Source organism: Melitaea cinxia, chromosome 25 (assembly GCF_905220565.1).
Source record: "Melitaea cinxia chromosome 25, ilMelCinx1.1, whole genome shotgun sequence".
NCBI lineage: Eukaryota > Metazoa > Arthropoda > Insecta > Lepidoptera > Nymphalidae > Melitaea > Melitaea cinxia.
In genome coordinates, this window is record NC_059418.1 from 2687917 (window position 1) to 2710643 (window position 22727).

Below are 22727 nucleotides of genomic sequence, written 5' to 3' on the forward strand. Positions count from 1 at the left end.
CTTGAAATATGCTATATTCTTTCCTTTTCTATTTGTGGTTGCTCTGTGGACTCATTTGTGTCACTCTCATATACATAGTTATTTCTTTCTTCATTTTGTTCATATTTGTAATAGGTCTCATCAAAACGTACTGTTATAACGGATATAGTATTTTAGTTTAAAAAAAAACTATTTATTAATATTTATTAAAAGTTTATTATACTTATTCACATTAACTATATTTATTCACTAGAACTAGAATAGGATTTAGAAATGGAATATTATTTTATCTTTAGGCAGCCGATGCCTTCGGGATATGGGATTAGACTGACTACCAAAGGTTCTAACAATGATCATATGACAATATTGCTGACGCGGTAGCATCACAGGACTGAGTAATTCCTCTTGCATAACCCGGGTATAACATCTCCCCCCTTAAAAGAAATAAACTTCATATTTTAAAGAAGTTTATTGTTAATACTTATGTAAAATTATTGATGAAATGGTTTAAAGATGTGTTCTTAGTTTAGCAAAGGGAATTGAATTAGAAACGGTGTTGTCAGTATGTCTGTCTTCTTCGTTTTCTTCAATTGGAGGATTAGATATTGTAGGAAGAGGAGAGTTAGAGATAGTAGGGCTGCTGCCAGATTTATACAATTTAGTATACAATTTGAAAATAAAGAAACATACTATAGCTAAAATAATCAATACAGTGACAATGGAATAATGGGCCCCATATTTAATAATATGCGGTTCAATTTTTAATTTATTCAGATCATTAATAATTGAATTCACTATTTTGTTATTGTTAAAGTTAAAATTTTCTGAATCTATATTTTGCAAGTTAATAGGAGGCACATTATCAAAGGTTTCTTTATATTTATTTAAATTACAACATGTGTCATTGATTAAATTAAAATTAGAGAAAGTCATCAATGGTGAACTAATATTTAAAACATTATTATTTGCATACAATTTCGTATTCTTACAATAAGCTGTACAATATTTAGTTAGCGTAACTATACCGACACTCTTAATATTTTCTTCTACAAGCTCGGAGTTAACACAGTCTATAGACAGTTTGGTAGGTAGAGATTGCACGAATAACCATCAATTATTTGTTGGTGGTTTCAAATATCCAAATTACCATTTAGAAATTTTGTTTTACACTGCACTGGTAGTTTTGTAATCACTTTGGAGAGTATCTCACTTTCACATGACCAGTTGGCGTTTACTGAGAAGACGTTCATAATATTACATATGAAACTCTGGAAATTTGTAGTTTTTACATCCATCAAGAGAGTCAATACTGGTGTATTGAAGTTTATCTTTAGTAATCGCTGTGTACTTATTCTCCGGTATTATCATGGTGAAAGAGTCTGGCTTATTTGAGTCGTGAGGCACGGGCAATGGAATATTATGATATAGATAGAATTCCCGAGGGGCAACTAGCGGAATTTGTAATACAAATACAACCTTAAAATTAAGATAGAAACAAATTAACTTAGACACATTTATAATAGAGTATATTGAACTTAAATCTAAACTTACTGCTATTTCCATATTGTTTGGCAAATGCCTATAGCTATCGACAAGCTCTTGAAATAATTGTCTCGGTGTTATGATAGACGGATGCAGAGTATTCATATTACAAAAGAGAATAGCATTAATTAAATCTTCTAATTGAAACGATAAGTTAAGGATTGAAGTTTCTAAATTACTTAAAATAGAATTTATTTCTGAGGTTAAAATTAATTTATTTAAATTAGCAGACACATTTTTCATTGATAAAGAGAGCTTGTCAATGGCATTGAATAAACTATCTTCATTAGTTTTAAGTTTATGAAGAGAATAATTATAAGAAGAGATTACCGACGATGTGACAAGAATATTTTGTTTAACTAATGAAGTTAATTCTTTATTATTATTTTGTATTGTATTTATTGCATTGTCATATTTTACAGCGTCATTTTGATCTAAAGTACCAAAAATCTGCTTGAAAATTGTACCCATACCACCAATCCATGCGCCACGTTTTATTTTGTCGTCCAACAAGTGAGAAATAGAGGAATATTGCTTATTGATATCATGGTACCGTGTGGTTAGCGGGTTAAGCATATTGTAGCATTCCGAATTATCAAGAGCATCTGTTTGTTGACAGAGATGTCTAACGGTAACTAAAACGGACAAAATGTTTTCTATGTGCAGTTTGATGTTTGATATGTTAATTGGATTCAATACGCTGAGATGGCCATTATTAATTTTCAATTTGCCTACATAATCAAAATAGATGCTGGGACTGGAAGAGATCGAGTGGACGAAGCTTGGTGTTGCTGACGCGTGTGGATACCAGCAAATGATACATATAACTGGAATGAAATGGAAATAATAGTCTTATAATCTAATCTTATAAAATAATAAATGATTGTATAAAGTTACTAGTATAACATAATATAATTGTGTTTGCTCACAAACGAAAAAAACCGACTTCAATTACATCGACAAGTAATACAAAGTAAGAAGACGAAAACACAGTCAAGTTAATACGCTTTATCAAAGATTACTTAAAAAGTAGTTATAAGATCTCTAACAAATTTAAATAAGACTAAATGACAAACATTAGCTTTCCACCAAAGTAAGAATCATCAAAATCGATAAACCCATTATAAAGTTAATCCTTATTTATACAACGTAGGTCGCCGATAAAATAGTCAATTAAATACGCAATATTGGATATAACTCTAAAAGTACTTGTCAGATCTAAATACATATCTCCATTAAATTTAAATGGGACCAAATTCATCAGAATCGGTTTACTCAGTCAAAAATTCTGATTTAACTTGCATAAAAAATATATAATCGAATTGAGAACCTTTTTTGAAAGTCGGTTAAAAATAATATATTTTATTCGTAAAAAAGTAATTCCATTTCATTTTCTATTTTAATTTTCCTTATCACTATGTTAGTATAGTACTATTTAGGAAAAAAATATATACAGTCAGTTATTATTTATATGTAAAGTTATATATATGTTAGTTATAGTTATATATATATATGTGTGTGTCTGTGTGTGTATTTTTTTTTATTTTTTATTTTACCCGCATAAATGAAGCTGCTGAGAGAGTTACGTTCACTAACAGGAAACCAATGCGTAACTAAAAATTGGATTCCGGGGTAAAGTCCAGCTTGAGCACCGCCTTGCAAGAAACGAAGTACAGCAAATGATATCCAACCGCCCTAAAATAAAGTAAATAAATGTAGATAAAAAATATAAATATATTTATACATACACATTTACACGGCCGTCTGTTTTCGTGTTAAGCAACTTAACGTTTCTGTTACAAGTAACAGACAACTGTTATAGCTAAGTATTATTTCAATATAAATATACATAGAAAGAATACATATATAAATATATTAATGCACATATAACACCCAGACTCAGGCGGGAATCAAAGCCGCAACCCGCGGAAAAGCAGGGCTTGTACTCCGCCAACGGGCTAGTCACTACTCTACACTACACTTCAGCCTAATACAGGACACTGCTGGACATAGGTCTCTAAAAGTTCTCGCCAAAAATGGCATGAACTCATGTGTTTTGCCCATAGTCACCACGCTGGGCAGGCGGGTTGGTGACCCCAGGACTGGCTTTGTCGCACCGAAGACGCTGAAGCCCGTCTTCGGCCTGTGTATTTCAAAGCGAGCAGTTGGATGGTTATCCCGCCATCGGTCGGCTTTTTAAGTTCCAAGGTAGTAATGGAACTGTGTTATCCTTTAGTCGCCTCTTACAACACCCACGGGAAGAGAGGGGGTGGCTATATTCTTACAGCCGTAACCACACAGCACACGGGCTAGTCAAAAATATAAAATTAAATAACTTTATTATTATTACTTACATAAATTAAATTATGATACCGATTGTTTTAAAGTGACAATAATAATACTATAATAATTGACTCAACAGAAAACAAAAAAAATTGTACAATAGAGTCGAAAAAGGTTATTTAATGACATGCTTAAAAAATGACATGCAAACTCACCCATGCAATTAACCAAGGTGCCACAATCCGATGTTACTGCATTTAGAGCCAATAATATTTGAAGCAGAACCTTTCCACCAAATCGCTGTCCCAAGAGACTGATAGGAAACATCATGACCGCAGTTCCAAGGAAAAACGATCCGAGAATAATCTCGTGTATTGACTTCGGCCAATCAAAAATCTGATAAAAAAATATTTTATAAAAATTATTGACAATTTTTTTACAACAACGTTCATATATAGAAAAACCACAATAAAAAGTCAAATAATATCACCCTTTACATGAAGTGATAAACTAAGGTCTATATGGCAAGAAGCACATTTCATCCTACACAGAGATAAGTTGTATCATGTCATACCTCGTGTGTACGTACTTGTTTCTATTTAGATCTAACGATCTACCCTAGTGAGACACCTTGTCATGAAAAGTACATAAATACATCGTACTCAGTCGTCGGTATAAAAAATTTAGAAAGATTAGTCATAGTAATTAGGAATGAGAAAGGTTATCACAAACATAATTATTCTCTTGCGCCCAACGGTTAAGAAAGATAGCTGAAATACTCAAAATGGTCCTGTAAACTGAACCAATAGAGTAGGTACTGAATAGAAAAAAGATAAAGGAGGACCGGCAAAAATGTATGGAGGCTGGTCCAAGGACCAATAACGACATGACATATGTCATTAGAAAGGTATTTCAATCTACTACAATAGTTACTGAGGTCATTTCAAATCCCTGTGAGAAAAAAGTTATGGCGATATAAAAAAAAAAATATAAACGATTTGAAGCAATAAAAATAATTATTTCATAATCTACGACGTTACAGTGCAAGTTGAATCATGTTTATGAGTATTTTTGGGGGGTGTGGAGTGCGAGGGTTATATTTTACCAGAGTGAAAAATAAAAAATGTTTTGAAAAAAAAATGTTTATTGTTATATTTTACACATTGTCATCTATTATCACATCAAAAAGATTTCCTGCCCTGAAGGGCTGATGACGGCCAAAACCTAAATACCACACTATGGATGTTATGTGTGCACAAGTACCGACAGTGCGTCGTCCAGATAAACAACTGCAATAATATGCAGATATTTTTTCTATGGCTCCTTCTCGATCTCTGTCAACTAAAATATAACTATAATAAGTTCTTGCTCTTATGTGTCTCGACTGGATGCGTATTCTTAGTAGCCATACATTATTATGTGGCATATTATATTCGTCAAAATCGGCGAGTCCGTAGTCTTGATATATTTCAATCAAGTACAATCCGTTATGTGTTCTGCGCAGTATGACTTTGCAAGCTTTAATTGGTATGATCCTAATGAAAGCATTGTAACATCATTCTCTGAGAGGTTAGGGAAATCCTCTAATTGAGGATCATTCGCGTTTAATCTAATAAAAGCCACTCTGTGCCTATTTAATTGTTTGTCCTCCACGTATTCGTATAAATTATTTGGCATTTGAATTCTTTGATTTATAGTATTTAAAATTGCAACTGCGTTTACATTGTCGACAATGGGGACATGGAAAGCGTTTATTAATGCACAAGCTATTCTAAAATCTGGGAATAAATTGTGTAAAGTACTATTAAAATAATCTTGTCTTAATAGCTTATAATCGCGCTTAAATCTCCCGTTCACCACTTCTACGACCCAACGAAACATCGTCACCAACCTTGACTTATTTGCCTGTTCAGTGGTTAATTGTGTTTCATATCTCAGTTTTGTAGGCGGCATTTGTGCTACATATCCACATGATTCAATGTCGGCTACAGAATCGCGAAAACCTCTATCAAGTATCATTACATCATTTTCTTGAAAAAACCAGTTAAATGGGCTCTCTTCATTATTGATGATACGCGACATAATAGTCGCGTCAGATGTGGTAGCGGCATAAGGCCCTAAAACTTCAACAATATAGCCGTCTGTACACACTATTAAAAAGGGCTTCAACAGGTTTTGGAATTTGTGTAAATTGTATGATAACCGTTGGAATAAAAAGTTTGAACTCTTCTGTATGTATGCGTAGGTACCGTCACAAATGATAATGGCCTTAGTATTTTCTTCGTTGCCAAATAATATCTTCGGTATCGTGAGGTTTCTTTCTATAACTTCATTTCTAGTGATATGGTCAAAACCAAGGTGTTGAGGAACAAATTCATTTTGGAGACAGTCCCTTACTTTTTTCATTATTCTTCTGACACTTCGTTCAGACATGTGAAATTGACTTGCTAGTCTTAAATTGCTTTCACCCGTTCGTAATTTCATCAAATACATGCCAAGTGCTAATCGTGGGCTTCTACATGCATCATTTAAACTAGGCGTTTCTTGGAGTATCAACTCAAACTGTTCGTTAGTACGGCCGGTCCAAAAATGCATATTTTCATCGCTTATTGCACCCGCTACTTCGAAGTTTAATATTTTACTATTATCGACAGCCCTTAGCAACATATCACAAATGTCTGTAAAAAAAAGCACTAGTGAAATCATGTAACACATCACAAAAATCAGGTAAATCGTCCCAAACATTGCCAATCAGATGTTCTTGACACACTCGAGCAGAATCAGGTACATACAATTTATGATTTTGCAGTAAATGAACTTTTATTACTTCCGGTATGCGGCAACGACTTTGGCTTTGGTAATTGTTAAAAATACATCGATTTGCCGAATTTGGTGTCCTTCTGTAGTCTGGTACGTGTAGGGACGCAACAGGTTGAGCTATATTTTGCTCCTGGTGAACTGGTAAAGCTATAGCATTTCGGGTTCTCTGCCAGCAACGATGACATAAAAATCACGTGCCATCAAATGCAACCTGAAAAAAACAACAACGATAATGTTTCTGTATTTTTATAGGCAAACTTTTACCCGTACGAGAATTGCGTGCTAGGCGAGATATGTGTTATTATGAATTATACTAACATACAGTATAGATATAAAAATAATACAGAACATCATTCTATTATGTGTACTTCAACGTTAAGTTACTACCTACCTACTTATTTGGCAAATCTCTGTCCAAACAACAATAAGAACTTAGCTCACCCTATCGGCAAGTTAACTGACTACTTAATTGTAAGGCTACATTTGTAATAGGTATTAAGTATATCATTATTGTTATTATCGTCATTGTGAGAGACAAATAAACGGTTTCTTATCTATATAGGTAGGTACACAAAGTGTAAATCAGCCTGTAGGTACCTCGCAGATAAAAATAAATAATTATCTAAAACAAACCTCCAATACAGCGTTTTCTTGTACATAAGCTGCAAAAGCAGGTTCATTTTCAGGGAGGTTCTCTCTTAAAAGGTGACGCTGATATCTTTGATTGTGCAGTCCGCTTTGGCACATAACGCAGTTATTGTGTCTTTCTTCCATATTGAACTAATTCACAATAGATAATGAGTCCAATTCAAAAATGCCGTTTTCAATAGGTAGTAAGTAACGATAGTCCAATAACAAGCCTAGGGTCAACGTATCGCGAAGAAAACAAAGTCCAATATCAAAGCCGGGTCAAAAATAGTCACGGGAGTTGAGAACACGAAGAAATTCACTTTTAACGTACTCACAAAGCGTATGCAAACCAATGACTGCGTACTGCGTAGGCGTCACGGTGTGCACGCCGTGCAGTGCGGGGCGCATCGCAGGTAGTTCCCCTCACCCCGCACCTGCGGGGCGCATTGCAGGTAGTTCCCCTCACCTCGCACCGCACCCACTACTCATAAACACGCTGTAACTTGCACTATAACGTCATAAAATACGAAATAGGTAATTCATTTTTATTGCTTAATTCGTCTATGAAAATAAGTATTTTGTATCGCCATAATTTTATTCACACAGTGATTTGAAATGAGCTGCCATAGTAACTATTGTAGTATATTGGAATACCTTTCTAATGACATATGTCACGTCGTTATTGGTATCAAGGACCATTTTGTCCGGTTCTCCTTTGTAACTAAGTTAAACTTACTTGATATATATCTAAATATCCAACGATATCATGCGTTTCATTCCTTTCTAATTTCCTATTTAACTTTGAATTTACTGTTTTGTCAGTAGTATTTTTAGGTATCGACATCGCAACAATCGTGACTCCTGCAAGGTAAGACATATAAACATCAGAAATGCTTGTATATGGCGATGTCCTAAACCATACGAGCCTGTATCTTCATTTTCGGAACCTAAAACAACATGAACATCTTGTTCTTAGATGAAGAACACTACTCGCGGTGTCAACCGTTCTGCTGTTCCCTATAAATAGACATCAACGAAGCATAGAGGCGTTTGGGAGAAATATTCAGTTAGGCTGGTTTGAGCCGTAAAATATATTGGGTTGTGTTTGTGTTTTTGATTTAGGGCTGAAGCTGCTACGCATAGGTTTATTTAATTCAGTCATTAATCGCGGAGTAGATTTATACAGTGTTTGTTGAATACGTTCTTCGGAAATAGCTATGTTTGTCGCTTCATTTAATGTTTTAGGAGATCTACATCTGGTAATATTAGAGATTCTGAGGTGTAAGCCTATTAAGAAGTGGTGGAGAGCTAACTCTTCCATGGCCGCCGTTCGGCCCGCTATCTCTTTGACTTTGGACGTGCTCAGCGAAATTTCGGTCAGAAGTTGGGACAGGCAGAATTGGGATACAGATTCCTGCAACCCTTGTTTACATTCTTGCAATTCCATTAAAAGATGCGAGTAATGTTTCCTCACACTGAATTGATTTTTTAGAAAGTCTTTAAGTTTTTCCCAAGAAATAAAAATTAATAAAAAAAATTAAAAAAAAAAATTATACTTAAAATGTAATGGATAAATAAACATAAAACACAAATGAATAAATATAACAAATAAACAAAAATATATATATACATATACAATCACAACAAAAAAAATCCCTCATAAACATTCACATTAATTTATCAACTACCTTCAATCAAACAAAAAGACAAACTAAACCGTGTTCACAATATGATTCATAATACTCGTAGTAAACAAATAAATAAACATGATTCTTTATTGCTACCTTTCCCTTTTTTGAGTCATTACCTATTTAAACAAATACGGTCGAACTGTTTGTTACATATTTAATAAAGTATCTATATGTACAATACTCATAAGTGAACTGTAATGTTCTTGAGAACATAAAGTTCTTTAAACCTAACCTAATAAACTCTTTAATGGAACAGGCAACTTCGGTCTTGCCACTGAGCTGACAAAGGATATATTTAAATACTATTGGTTTTTGGACTTCTGTTGCAAGGTCATATGCGTTGTTACAATTTATTACGAATGAGTTGAGGGTTTCCCTAGAACCGTCGTATGGTTTTATGAATTTTAAAAGAATATTAAGTTCTAACTCGGGAGTTGAATTTGTCTTTTTTCCTCTCTGTTTTCTTTGTTCTACAGTATTTATAGATCTTTCATCCTCAGATTCGGAGGGCAAATCAACGTGGGTCGGTACGTGTAATGTTTCGACTTTAGCAGCTTTTGGTACTTTAGGTTCTGCCATGGTTCTTTTAAATTAATAATATACGTAGTAAATACTTAATTCGATATAGTAAAACAAGAAACAGTGAAAATATACGCATAAGATATTGAAAAAAAAAGGAAAAATGTAATAGTAACAAACTGTTTTAGAATTTAAAATGACAAAATTATTGTATAAAACTATTACAAAAAGGCCACCTCGATTCTATAAATAGATTGTGTAGGTATATCGTAAGCCAGACTCACGTTGCGCAGAACGCCACGGTGGTCCTGATAAGAAGCATATCGGTTTTCGCAGTTGCAGTGTGGAGCCTTGGATGCAAGCTCAATCTCGTTCGACCAAACTATGATGATAATTCACTTTTACGAATGTTTATTTAATAATTGCGGTTTTGTGTTCACAATAAAGTTTTTATTTTATTTTATTATATATATTTTGTTTTCACTTCACATGCAAGAGTTAAACTTTTCTAACAGAAATAGTATAATAACACAAATAGTAAAAGAGTTATCACTAATTAATTTTGTTTTCACGTTTTATTTCACTTTCACACTGGAAGGCGTACCGGGGATCTCTTTTGAAATCCCACCGCTGCCACCAAATGTTATAACGGATATAGTATTTTAGTTAAAAAAAAACTATTTATTAATATTTATTAAAAGTTTATTATACTTATTCACATTAACTATATTTATTCTCTAGAACTAGAATAGGATTTAGAAATGGAATATTATTTAATCTTTAGGCAGCCGATGCCTTCGGGATATGGGGTTAGACTGACTACCAAAGGTTCTAACAATGATCATATGACAATATTGCTGACGCGGTAGCGTCACAGGACTCAGCAATTCCTCTTGCATAACCCGGGTATAACAGTACGTTTCTTGAAATTATTATTTCATTTCTCTTTGGATTCCACAACCTATAACCCCAAACCACAGTAACCAATCATAATCATAGGTCTTGCTCTAGGATCTAGTTTATTTGGCCTTGGAAAAATCATACACCGTGCTTTTGCGCCAAACACTCTCAGTCTCTCTAGTTGCTTTTTCCCATACCATATGACGACCGGGACTCTTATTTTTGAATCCCTTTAAACTGCCAACATTAATGTTACGAGCCTCGACGTAGTTGTTTTTAAAAAAGGATTTAGTAATTGAAAGTAGAATTATTGATTAAGACAGCCGCCGGGAATGGATGTTGGATCGAGACTGATTGACCGATGACTAGGATTGTCGGTTGTGAGCCAGGGATGTCAGAGTCAGCGGAAAAGGTATGAGTGGATGCGTGGTGAGCGGAAAAGGGCACAAATAATATTTATAACAGAGCGATCTTAAGTTTTATGGATAGTCTACGCTCTAAGAGTCTACGTAATGATGCGCGCGGCGAGCTCGGTGTGCGGTATGCTGCGCGGGGTAGGGCGTCACCAAGTGCGACGAGCCGAACGGGCAGACACCGGACAAGTGAGGGCAAACGACGCTGACGGTTGTGTGGAATTTGCGAGGTTTTCGGAGTAAATTCTTTTGTTGCAATCTGCGACTACACCTGTTTTTCTCACTTAGGGGTGCCCCCGACGTGACGACACTTGAAATATTTTAACTTACATAATATATATGATAATAATTATAATTATAGCGTGTGGTTTACTTACATTAATGATATAGTGAGCAACCCCGGGTAGTTTTGCCGTTAGCTAAGCGGGCGAGCGAAAATCACGACAGTGAGCCTGCTGTTACGGCGGTGCCCGCCATTTTGTGTGATTATTATATGTATTATTCTAAGTTCCAAACTGTTCATTCTTCCGTGTATGTGAACTTTAATAAAAACAACGTGTTAACGTGTCATACAACATAACATTCTTTGTGTTCAACGCCGGTACGTATACAACAACTGGCACCCAACGTATGTACAGTGCGTTTCAGTAAAGAGTTCCCTTCGTGGTTATATTGGCTTAATTGGCTTCAATGTTGCCATATCTTGGTATAAAATTTCCCTAACTACTTATGATAATCGTATTTCCTGATTTTGGTAAGATGTTGTTCGGGTGCAATAAATTTTTAAGTTCTAAATTTTTAAGTATCTACATACCTATCTACAAGGGCAAGAGGCAAGGCTGCTTTTAGATTAGGAATTTTACTTTTAAAACTTGATCAAATATCAATTGGTTTGTAATATTTATTTACGCTAAAATGTTATTAGTTATTTACAAAATAAAACATTAATAAAACAACAATGATTTTTATTGAATGTAATTTAGCCAGTATTATATGTTAGTAAGAAAACATGGAATTTATTTATTTATTATAAGAATGGTCCATTTCTATAGGATTAACACCTGAAATTATGCTATCGCAATCACTGTCTGAAGAAGTTTCACTGTCTTTTACTTCAATAATGAAATTATCCATTTCTTTATCCAATTTCAAATCATTGGCATACTATTTTTCTTCGATACGTCTGACGTGATCACATTCTTTCTTCCATATGTCAGGTGTGATACCATCAAAAGCTTCTTCCGTCAGGTGAACAAAATTTTTTGATTCTCGCCCCACATTTTTTTCGGCCACCCGTTTCTTCATGACACTCCAAATCATTTCGATTGGGTTAAGATCGCATTGGTAAGGCGGTAACCTTAACGATTTGTGACCATGCAATGTTAAGTATGAATCCACTCCATAAATAGGTTCTTCTTTGTGCTCTTTAATGATTTCATAAAGTTCGACTTTAAGCATGTTTGGCAAATACGCAAGTCCCCTACTGGTAATCCACTGTTTCAGTTCCGCTTTACTATTTGCCATTGTTGGCGACTTGTTAGTTTTGACGCTATGATACGGCGCGTTATCCATTACTACTAAACTTTGCGGAGGGAGATTAGGTACAAGTTTCTCTTTCAACCACTTCATAAAATTGGTTTGGTTCATATCATCGTGATAATCACCTGACTTTGTCTGTGACTTGAAAATCAACCTTGCGTTGGGCACGAAACCGTTTTCTCCTCCAGCATGCACTATTATCCAGCGAGCTCCCTTTGTATCGGAAGATAGAACTCCTTCTTCACATTCATTTTGCCAGCATTTGGTGACACCGTACGAAACATGGATGTAAATTTCATCCAGGTAAATGACAGGTCGAGGATCAGCAGCACTACGATTCACCCGCATTTGTGTTAGATATTTAGCTCGCCAAGCTATTATGTCTGGCCTCTCCATTAAAATTTTTCTCCTGCTTTTGCATTTTTGAAAGCGAAAACCAATTGATCGCATGATCCTGCACAGACTTGTGCGACTTCCGTTGAAATTAATATCGACCTTAAAATCATGCAATAGTTTTGTCAAGGTCGGAACTTCTTTTCGAACAGCATAAAATTCATGAACTTTATGACGTATAACGCATAGGTCAAAGTCGTCCAATTTAACTCTCTTTTCGTATGGGCGTGATTTTCCCGGAGTTGAAATTTTCGTGGATGTACTCGCGGCAACTGCACCTTCTTGAGATATTTTTGTCACCGTCTTTTCTGATATACCTAAAAATAAAATTAAATAACGTTCAGACCTAATGCGATCATCCAATGTAAGGAAATTATTAAAATCATAATATATATTAACAAGATGCTAAGGTTAAAATGCTTGCGTCCCTTTTTAGAAAAAAACCTCACAATTACTCCAGATAAATTATATATCATCTTGTAGATAATTGTTTTGTTTTTGTAAATTAATTAATTATTAAACTTATAGATATGTGATGGCTTTAATTTTGAAACAACGTCAACATGATTGACAATTATTATTTTATTTATTTATTTTATTTTATTTTATTTTATTTAGGAAACAAACAGTACAGTAATACAAAGAAAAAAATCATATAAAACTAATACATAAACCAATAAAGTTTCCAATAGTAAACAATTCATTAATAAGCTAAAAAGCACACATTAATCAGAAATAATCGATACACACAGAAATATAAATAATTCAAACAGTAGTAAAGTGAATAATTAGGTAAACATGTACGAATAGAAACATTTCATACAATCATCCATTAAATAATAAATAATTAAAAGATAATAAAATTCAGATATATACAACATTAAAAATTAATCATACCAACTATAATACAATTATAATTAAATTAATTTATAACAAAATCAAACCAACCTACTAGAAATTCATGAATTATGTAAATAATTAATGATAAATTAAAAATTAAAAATTTATTGCATATCGTAATTCACTCCTTAAAGATTGCACTGAACAAGTTGCAAAATCAATGTGATGAAAACATTGGTTGTACATTTTACATGCTCTAAAAGTAAAATTATTCTGCGTATATTTGGTCCTAGTTCTAGGCACATAAAATAGGGACTGATTACGTGTATTTATTTTGGGACACCTAAATAATATATGACTAAGTAGATAAGGGGAATCAATAAAATTACGAAGTAACTTAAATAAAAATATTTGGTCTCTCTCCAATCGACGACTTTCTAAAGAAGGAATATACGGGATATCTTGAATATGCGGCGAAGCTTTGTAACTTAAAAATTTTATAAATTTATAATTAATTTTTTCCAATTGAGCAACATGACATTTGTAAAATGGATTCCATACAGTTGAGCAGTATTCCAAGATAGATCTTACAAAAGAGTTATAAAGGAGAATAATTGTGCTGACATTTTTAAAATCACGTCCCACTCTCAACACAAAGCCAAGCATTCGGAATGCTTTAGCAGTAACATAATTAATATGTGACTTAAAAGTCAATTTGTTATCGATGTAAACACCCAAGTCTCGCACCTCGGTAACTCGTGTTATTGGCTCTTGATTAAGTTGATAATTAAAATTAATTGTGTTAGTCTTACGAGAAAAGGATATCACGTAGCATTTTTTTATGTTCAGATACATAGAATTCACTGAGCAGTAATCACACAATTTGTTTAAGTCACTCTGAAGTAGTATGCAGTCAGAATTATTAGATACACACCTAAAAATTTTCATGTCATCAGCATAAAGAAGTATATCTGAATTCTCGAAAATTTTATGTATATCATTTATAAAAATATTGAAAAGTAGAGGACCAAGGTGCGAGCCCTGGGGTACACCAGAAGAAACGGGCACAAAAGAGGAAACATGCCCTTTCACTGTCACTGCTTGGCTACGGTTATATAGGTAAGAAGAAAGCCATCGAAGTAGATCGCCATGTATACCGACTCTTTCTAGTTTATTTATCAATATTGCATGCGGTATCTTATCAAATGCCTTAGAATAGTCGGTATACACGACATCCACCTGGTAACCCTGATCCATGGCAATAGAATTATACTTTTTATGTGCTGTTTGGCTACGGCACTAAAGAATTTAGCCACCCCCTCTCTTCCCGTGGGTGTCGTAAGAGGCGACTAAGGGATAACAAGGTTCCACAACCATCTTGGAACTTAAGGAGCCGACCGATGGCGGGATAACCATGCAACTGCTGGCTTTGAAATACACAGGCCGAAGACGAGCAGCAGCGTCTTTGGTGCGACAAAGCCAGTACTGCGGTCACCAACCCGCCTGCCCAGCGTGGTGACTATGGGCAAAACACATGAGTTCACGTTATTTTTGACGTAAACTTGTGGAGGCCTATGTCCAGCAGTGGACTGTACAGGCTGTAATGATGATACTTATTTACTGCGAGTTATTCGCACGGGTATTGCTAGTAATACTTATTAGTAAACTAAATATTACTTATTAAATAATTATTTTTACTTATAACTATTATGTGTCTGTTATAAAATATATTATCGGGACTAACATCTGCTTATGGTAACACCATTTTACTAATGTTTAATTATATGTTTATGTTTTAATTATATGTTTTTAGTACAATCTCAAAGGAAAGTAAACGTTTCATTATGATTTTGAGTATAATCCATAGATGACACTTTTTGAATAAAAACATTTAGAAATCAGTGCCATCTATTATGAAGAACTATGTATACGAAAATTTTACTAAACAACACCAAGCCAAATTAAAAGATAGCGCAACTATTCTATTTTTACGTCTAACAAAAACTACATTAAAATAAGCACATTTTGTATTGTGATAAAGAGATATACAATATTACCAAACCGACAAATGGAGGAGGAAGAAAAAAATAAATCTTTAGAAAGAAAAATTAAAATATTAAGAAATAAATAATTGATAAAATATACTCTGGCTGTTTCATTGGCATTTAGCTAATACATTTCGGTTACCATTTACTTGGGTTGTTAAGTAAATATTCTCTATGTGCGCAGCTTAGAGAATATGTACTCAGCAATCCAAACAATAATAAATTCAAGGCAAATTTGAATATTCCCGCCCGTATTTTTCATTGGTGCTAATTCACAGTGGCGCTAGTGTATGTAAGTGAATAAATCTATGGTTGCATTTTTTTACTATGAAGACGTCGTTCTTCTCTCGGTAGAGAGTAGTATATTCTTTGTGCACGCATGTGGCGTATGCGCGCTGTACGGCTGTTTCTTTAGTTATTATTCGCTCTGTGCTGTGTATTTTATCTATAAGTTATTAAGTTACTTGGATAGTGGCTATATATATGATATATTATACAAAATTTGTTGTTATCATTTTGATAAACCAATCTTTAAATTTTTCTGCATTCATTTCTTCATGATAATCTCCCGTCTTTTTGGACTTAAACGCGAGAAGTGCGTTATCGACAAACCCATTAACTGTACCCGCGTGGCAAATTATTAGGCGTTCGCCTTTACCCTCCGGTACTTTAGTAGAAGCATGGGCAGTGTCGTCTGTCCATACTTTGCTAACAGTATGATTGGCGTAACCATGTCTCGTCAAGGAATACGACATTGTTCCAATCCGTAATGTTTTTCATCTTTTCTAAAAATGACATCCGTGCAATAGCGATATCCGTCCTTTCCATCAGCCTTTTCCGTTTGTTAATTTTTTGGTATCGAAATCCAATTTTTAATAAGCAGTTAAAAGTATTTTTTATAATCGATTAAAGGTTAACCGCAATTGTACTCGATAATCGAATCACAAAAATTAATTCTGTATGGTCACCTCACTATAGAGTTAATTTGACATGTGTCACCGTACCCATCTTAGGTGAAATGAAGTATAGACTGTAAAGTTTTGGCGCGACGAACTGATTGCTGGTTTAAAATAATATACTGTTAACAGGTAATTTATTTTTATAATGTAGTGACTATTAATTATTTAAAAATGTATAGTCGATACTATGTCAAATTCCGAAGTAAATCTAATTATTTTTTAATTAACTTTTAAAGGGAATCATAAATATGTACTAATATCTAATATTTTGTAATTATAAGTACGTAATAATTAATATTGTATCTTTAATTAATTATAAATAACAAAACGAGTATGCAATTTGACTTCGTCCTACGTACGACACAGCAGCCAATAAGGACGAATTTATGTTCATACGCAAAAAAAAATCTTAAACTCTTCTTTCAATCAGATATCTAAACGATTTTATTTAACAATAAAATTTTGTTATTTATTCACTTTTAAAAGAGAATATAATTTATTTTAATGAAAAATATCATGCCGCTGCTTTTTAAATGTTTTATGAAAAGTAAGTAATGGCGGTCGGCAATTAAATTAGATTGCCAGTGAACTTAGTGAATTTCTCGCGATTGACTTTCCTAAAATTGAACTCAAATATTTCTACAAAAACCAAGATAACAATAAAAAAAAAAATTGCATACAAATATTTAAAAAAGTACGGAGTTCTCAAAAATTAGTTCTTTTTCTTGAGTGTAATTGCACCTATCATATTTTTTAATTTTGTTCTAAATTAAACTACTTCCAATAATGTAAAAAAATAAGATTGAATATCCAATACGAAATTTGAAGTTTATTCATTCAATTTAAAGTATGTTGAAGAATAAAATCTACTCTTTCGATGTCATGAAAAACAAATACTTTACCGTAGGTTGAAGAGAAATAATCGAAGTTAAACACCAGAGTTAACCCGGCGGTACTCGCTAGGTGCTTACATGCACGAATACTCGCTACCGGGTAAAAAATATCTATAATTTAAATGATATTATCTTGGAAAATAAGTTTGTATTACAGACTTTAATGGTGTATTTAGTTTATCAATACTAATGTCTAATAAATAAAGGAAAATTTAAAGTTTGAATTATTATTTATTTCAAATTATAGCTTATCCTAAAAAAAAAATACAAAAAAACAAAAATTCGTCATAGTCTTAGAAAAATTGACAAAAAATTTTTTTTCTTAGGTATCACGTAAAAATGAGATCAAAAATTATAAATCGACCTTATACTCTACCAAAATAACAAAAAATAAAATACTGTTAATATTAAATGAACATCGAGAAAATAATCGTCAAACATTATGTTTCAAAAAAACTTGTACCTAATCTATTTTGCTTTGACATAACAATCGCCACAAATTGGGGTCGTATGCTCACGGCATATTCTTTTGGAACACAATTTACAAGATGTCTTAGTTTTTCGGTCCTTCTTCCATTCACATACTGCACAACGGGAAGCAGATGTGGACGGTCCCAAAGCTGAGGGTGTGCCTGTGAGCGTGGCTTCGTCATTCGAGTCAGCATTGAGGATACAATCAATTTTTGTTTTGATAATTTTTGGCAAATTAACTACTTTTGACCTCTTTTTTATCTGTGGCATCACAAGGGTCATAGCCAGTTATTTCAAAGCGATCCTTTTCTGAGCCATCACAGCTCCACTATTTACTTTATTTGCCTTCACTATCACATACGCGTTAATGCCGCTGACGTTCAAAATACCATAAAACAAAACCAATGGCCATCTTTTGGTAGCTCGTGCTACTGAGTAGGTAGCACACATCTCATCTACAACATCAACGCCACATTTCGTTCTATTATAGTCCATTATCATCTCGGGCTTTTTTTCTTCTCCAGAATCTTTTTTGCCATCATGGTGCACAGTTGACGCCAAGAGCACGACTTTATTTTTCTTTGGAACATAAGACACAACAGTACAATCATCTTGAAATCCAAAAAGAGAACTGTGAACTTCCCGGTCTTTGGTAGCGGTAAATACAGGTGGAATTTCAGCTTTATTCTTTCTCAAAGTACCCAATGCTGTCAAACCATAATCATTGAGCAAATCACGTAATAGCGGAAAACTAGTGAACCAATTGTCCATCACTATGTTACGATGACTATTCTTTATAGGTTCTACTAAGCGTTTGACGACTTCACTTGGTGAATTACTGTGATCATAAGGCCCATCATTTTCGCCAACATAAATTTCCATATTATTTGTATAGAAGGTTCGTGCGTCAGCCAATACAAATATCTTTATACCATATTTACCGGGTTTGCTGGGTATGTATTGCCGAAATGGACAACGGCCGCGAGTCTTCTCCAACTTTTTATCGATTGTTACATTTTCGCCAACAGCATATTTTTTTTTTATATTATTATTGAACTCTCCGAAAATCTCGCGAATGGGTGCTAGCTTATCTGTTTGCCTTCTTTCACCTCGTGTATGAATATTGTCAAACCGTAAACTCCGCAGTAAGAAATGGAACCTTTCTCTTGACATAGTGGCTATACAGATGTCGGAACCACTTCCATCTTTTTCCCAGAGATCTTTTGTGTTTAGGTGACCACTTCGCAATCTTCCGCAGAAATAAAGTAATAACGATATCTGTACTTTTACAATCGCGTTCTCTTGAGAATTTAGACTTTAGCTCTTCTATATAAATGTTAGTATACTGGACTATCTTTAGTAAACACGTTTCCGGAAAAAAAAGATTCCAGGCTTCTAACATAGACGAACAAGATTTGCCTTCGCCAATCGGTCCCGGCAAATGATATATAATGTTATGGGATCTTGTTCGTACACGTCGCGGCGGCTCACGAACTTGCCAGCGAGTTCTTTTGTCTTTTCCAGTAAAACGACCTCGCCTCAAGTACTTCAACGGTACATCCTCTAAATATTCTTCATCTTCAGTATTCTCAATATGTAAATTCGAAGGAAAACTCTCTTCCGACACTGAAGACCCATCTGAATCACTTGCTTCTTGCTCTGTTCCGCTTTCGTGATCATATCACATTTTCTTCTTCACTATCTTCTTGTTCTAAACATTCTTCTATAATTCGATCCGCCAGTAGGGAACTCATCATGAACCAGCTCTAAAATAAAATAAAATAACCAATAACATAAAAAAAAATTTAACAAGAACCGTCGCTACCGGGTATTTTTTACCCATACTCACTTTACACATCCGTTGTCGCCAAGCGCCGTGCGCGAACTGGCTGCCCGGTGACGCACGCGCGTGTTAACTATTGGCCAGAAGGTACTTAAAGTCCAGAGGTGCCACAATGTTTAATAATAAAAATATCACGTGATTTAGGTACTCTGTGGTATTTTTTACCCAGTAGCGAGTGCCGCCGAGTTAAATGACATTTTTAATTTCGATTATTTCTCTTCAACCTACGGTAAATTATTTATTTTTTCATGTAATCGAAAGAGTGGTTTTTATTATTCAATATACTTTGAATTGAATGAATAAACTTCAAATGAAATTAATTTAAACTGAAAATAATAATAAACTAATTTAGGCATCCATCCTTAATTTCTACAATGCCATGATTAAAAAAAAGTTGTTTGTTATTGAAAATATTAATGTGTTTTGTTTTAGATTATTAACGATGTCATCAAAAAGGAAAAGTAGTATTCTATGGACACATATCACTGAAGATTCAGATATAAAAAAAGCAAAATGTAACCACTGCTCAACATTAACAAGTATCGCAGGAGGCTCAAATGGAAATTTAACCAGACATATGAAAACAAAACATTCATTGATTCCTTTAACATTCGAAAGAAAACCACCGGTTACAAATAACTTAAATTCACTACAATCTAGTCAAAGTCTCCGAACCAAACAATATTATATCAGCGGGCTTAGCCAAGTTGACAATCTACAATCGATAACGCTATTAGAAAACTAACCAAATGTATAGGAATGACATCATCTCAACGTAAAGTCACGTGATCATAACAAACGAATAGAAAATTCGTAGACAAGTTTACTCGTTCAAAATGTCACAGCGTCGAACGGAATCGCTTCTACAACGACGATCACTACATCCCATACAAATGGTAGCCATGTTACAGTTTTGACAAGCGTCAACGAAACGATGTCGAAATTTTTGAACGTTAGCTAAAAGATTGCCGAGACCCAGTAGTAAACGTTAAAAAATGGCGTCTATTATGATAATATGAAAGAGTTGTGTTAGGACCGAGAATTATTTATTTACGATAATTTTGAACTATATGCAGCATTTAGCCATAATGATTTTGGAAGAGCCATGCTGAGTTATTATTGAATAGGTTATAGTAATTTTAATTAGTAAGATTTTATTTACATTGTCTAGTTATAAACTTTTATTCTTTTTTTATAAAAAATAATAAACGCTTTACACTCAACGGATCCCCCAGTAAGATTTTCTCCTGTGTTGGGGGTCCGGAAACACACATAATACACAAACACAACACCCAGACCACGACTAACATCTATATGGTCGATATAAATGTCTGTCGGGAGCGGGAATCGAACCCGCGACCGCTAGCGCAACAGCCAGTGCATTTACCATTGCGCCAACGCATCGTACTTAACTTCGTACGTCGTACGTAACTTTTATGTAGGTCCTTTATATTTGATTTATTATTTACCTACATATGATTAATAAGTTATTGATAGTATTTTGTAAATGTCCAGTTAATTTTATGTTCAATGTAATGTACCTACTTAAATATAAAATAATTAATAAAACATTATTATTATTATTTGTAATAAGTTTATTATTGTTTATTAAAACACTGATGATATTCGTGGCATGCACAGTTGAAAAGAAAGGATTTTTCAGTCATTAATACTTTTTATTTACAATTCACTCAAAACCTACATTTTAGGTATTATTTGTTACTTTACATAAAAATCAATTAGCTACAGTTATTGTACATAAATATTAGTTTCATTATTACATTTTAAGTATAAATTAAAATAGGTTTTGTTATATACAAACAAAAATTAATTATTCCTCTGATATTGCAGGCAATTTGAAATTGTTCATAGCCCTCAGCTGAGACCACTATCACTACATTAGACATTTTAAGGAATAGTGTTTGTCGGAGGTAGCGATGGTGGTCTCAACTTGTAAAAAATGGTAAAATTTGCATCAAATTGTCTAGTACCAACTAAACGACTTAAAATTACATTTTGACTTTCTTCCATTGCTATCTTTCGCAATTCTAATCACAACCTTTCCTTTTCTCTTCGTGGATTTTTTTCCCTTTCCATGAATTCCAGTAAAGCTGCGAACTGCGAATTGCTCAAGATCTATATTCCATCATATAAACCACTTAATTTTTAAGATTTTATTTTATTTTATTTAGGACAACAAACAATTGCACAATAAAAGTTTATCAGCGCCGTTATCCACATATAATATTATACACATGGCAGCACAATATTTCTGAAAATGTAAATTACAATTTAAGAGAAAAGAGAAAATAAATAAAATTAATGAACATGACAGCTAACGAAACGATAAGAACAAGTCCTAACCAATTCTTAAAATTAAAATTGCAAAGATTTAACATCTAATATTCTTCCAAGATATTTTTCATTCCTATTCAGAATCATGTTATCATAACATTTCGAGTTTTTCTAGACACAGTAATGTTTAAAATTAACACTGTGATATAATAATAATAAACCAAATATAAGAACTTTACCTTATTTCGGTTACGCATAAAACACTTAATAAGTTAATAACAATTTCTTCTTCAGGATTAATGACTTTCAATAGTTCTAATAACAATTTATAATTTTATGTATAACGACGTTGTGACTTTAACGTTAGTTTGACGCTCGTAAAAACGCTCATCATAGACTAAAGTATTAGTTTTTTCTAAAGACGTTGTAGAATGAGCGTTTGACTCAGTCGTGTCAACTTGGCTACCAATTTAAAATGACTTACGCCGAGCCGTTAACGATTGTAGAAAGACGTTCAATACGAAACGTTTGTAACTTGGCTAGGCCTTCAGCATCGTCAAATATTGCAAACTCCCAACAAACAATGAACCAATACATTCGTAGACCACCTCCAGTTCGAAAAGTTGAACAAATAGACAGATAAGTTGTCAAAATGATTACTAAAGGACATTA

At 33.7% G+C, this 22727-nt stretch overlaps 2 protein-coding genes and 3 long non-coding RNA genes across 5 annotated transcripts; 1 reads left to right on the forward strand and 4 right to left on the reverse strand.

Annotated features, from left to right (window-relative positions):
* Positions 1-1906: 1906 nt before the first annotated feature.
* On the reverse strand, positions 1907-3454 carry LOC123666220. The gene is made up of 2 exons (XR_006745175.1): positions 3078-3454; positions 1907-2348 (listed from the first exon to the last, which is right to left on the reverse strand). It is a non-coding gene; the product is annotated as an uncharacterized LOC123666220 (long non-coding RNA).
* Positions 3455-11725: 8271 nt separating this feature from the next.
* Positions 11726-12515, reverse strand: LOC123666209. Its single transcript, XM_045600404.1, has one exon. The coding sequence runs from the start codon at positions 12422-12424 to the stop codon at positions 11942-11944; it is 483 nt and encodes a 160-aa protein (XP_045456360.1). The 5' UTR covers positions 12425-12515; the 3' UTR covers positions 11726-11941.
* Positions 12516-14025: 1510 nt separating this feature from the next.
* LOC123666226 lies at positions 14026-15693 on the forward strand. The gene is made up of 2 exons (XR_006745180.1): positions 14026-14275; positions 15591-15693. It is a non-coding gene; the product is annotated as an uncharacterized LOC123666226 (long non-coding RNA).
* Positions 15694-18205: 2512 nt separating this feature from the next.
* Positions 18206-18880, reverse strand: LOC123665880. Its single transcript, XM_045600111.1, has one exon. The coding sequence runs from the start codon at positions 18797-18799 to the stop codon at positions 18206-18208; it is 594 nt and encodes a 197-aa protein (XP_045456067.1). The 5' UTR covers positions 18800-18880.
* A 3043-nt stretch (positions 18881-21923) lies between these two features.
* Positions 21924-22400, reverse strand: LOC123666219. The gene is made up of 2 exons (XR_006745174.1): positions 22295-22400; positions 21924-22032 (listed from the first exon to the last, which is right to left on the reverse strand). It is a non-coding gene; the product is annotated as an uncharacterized LOC123666219 (long non-coding RNA).
* Positions 22401-22727: the final 327 nt, after the last annotated feature.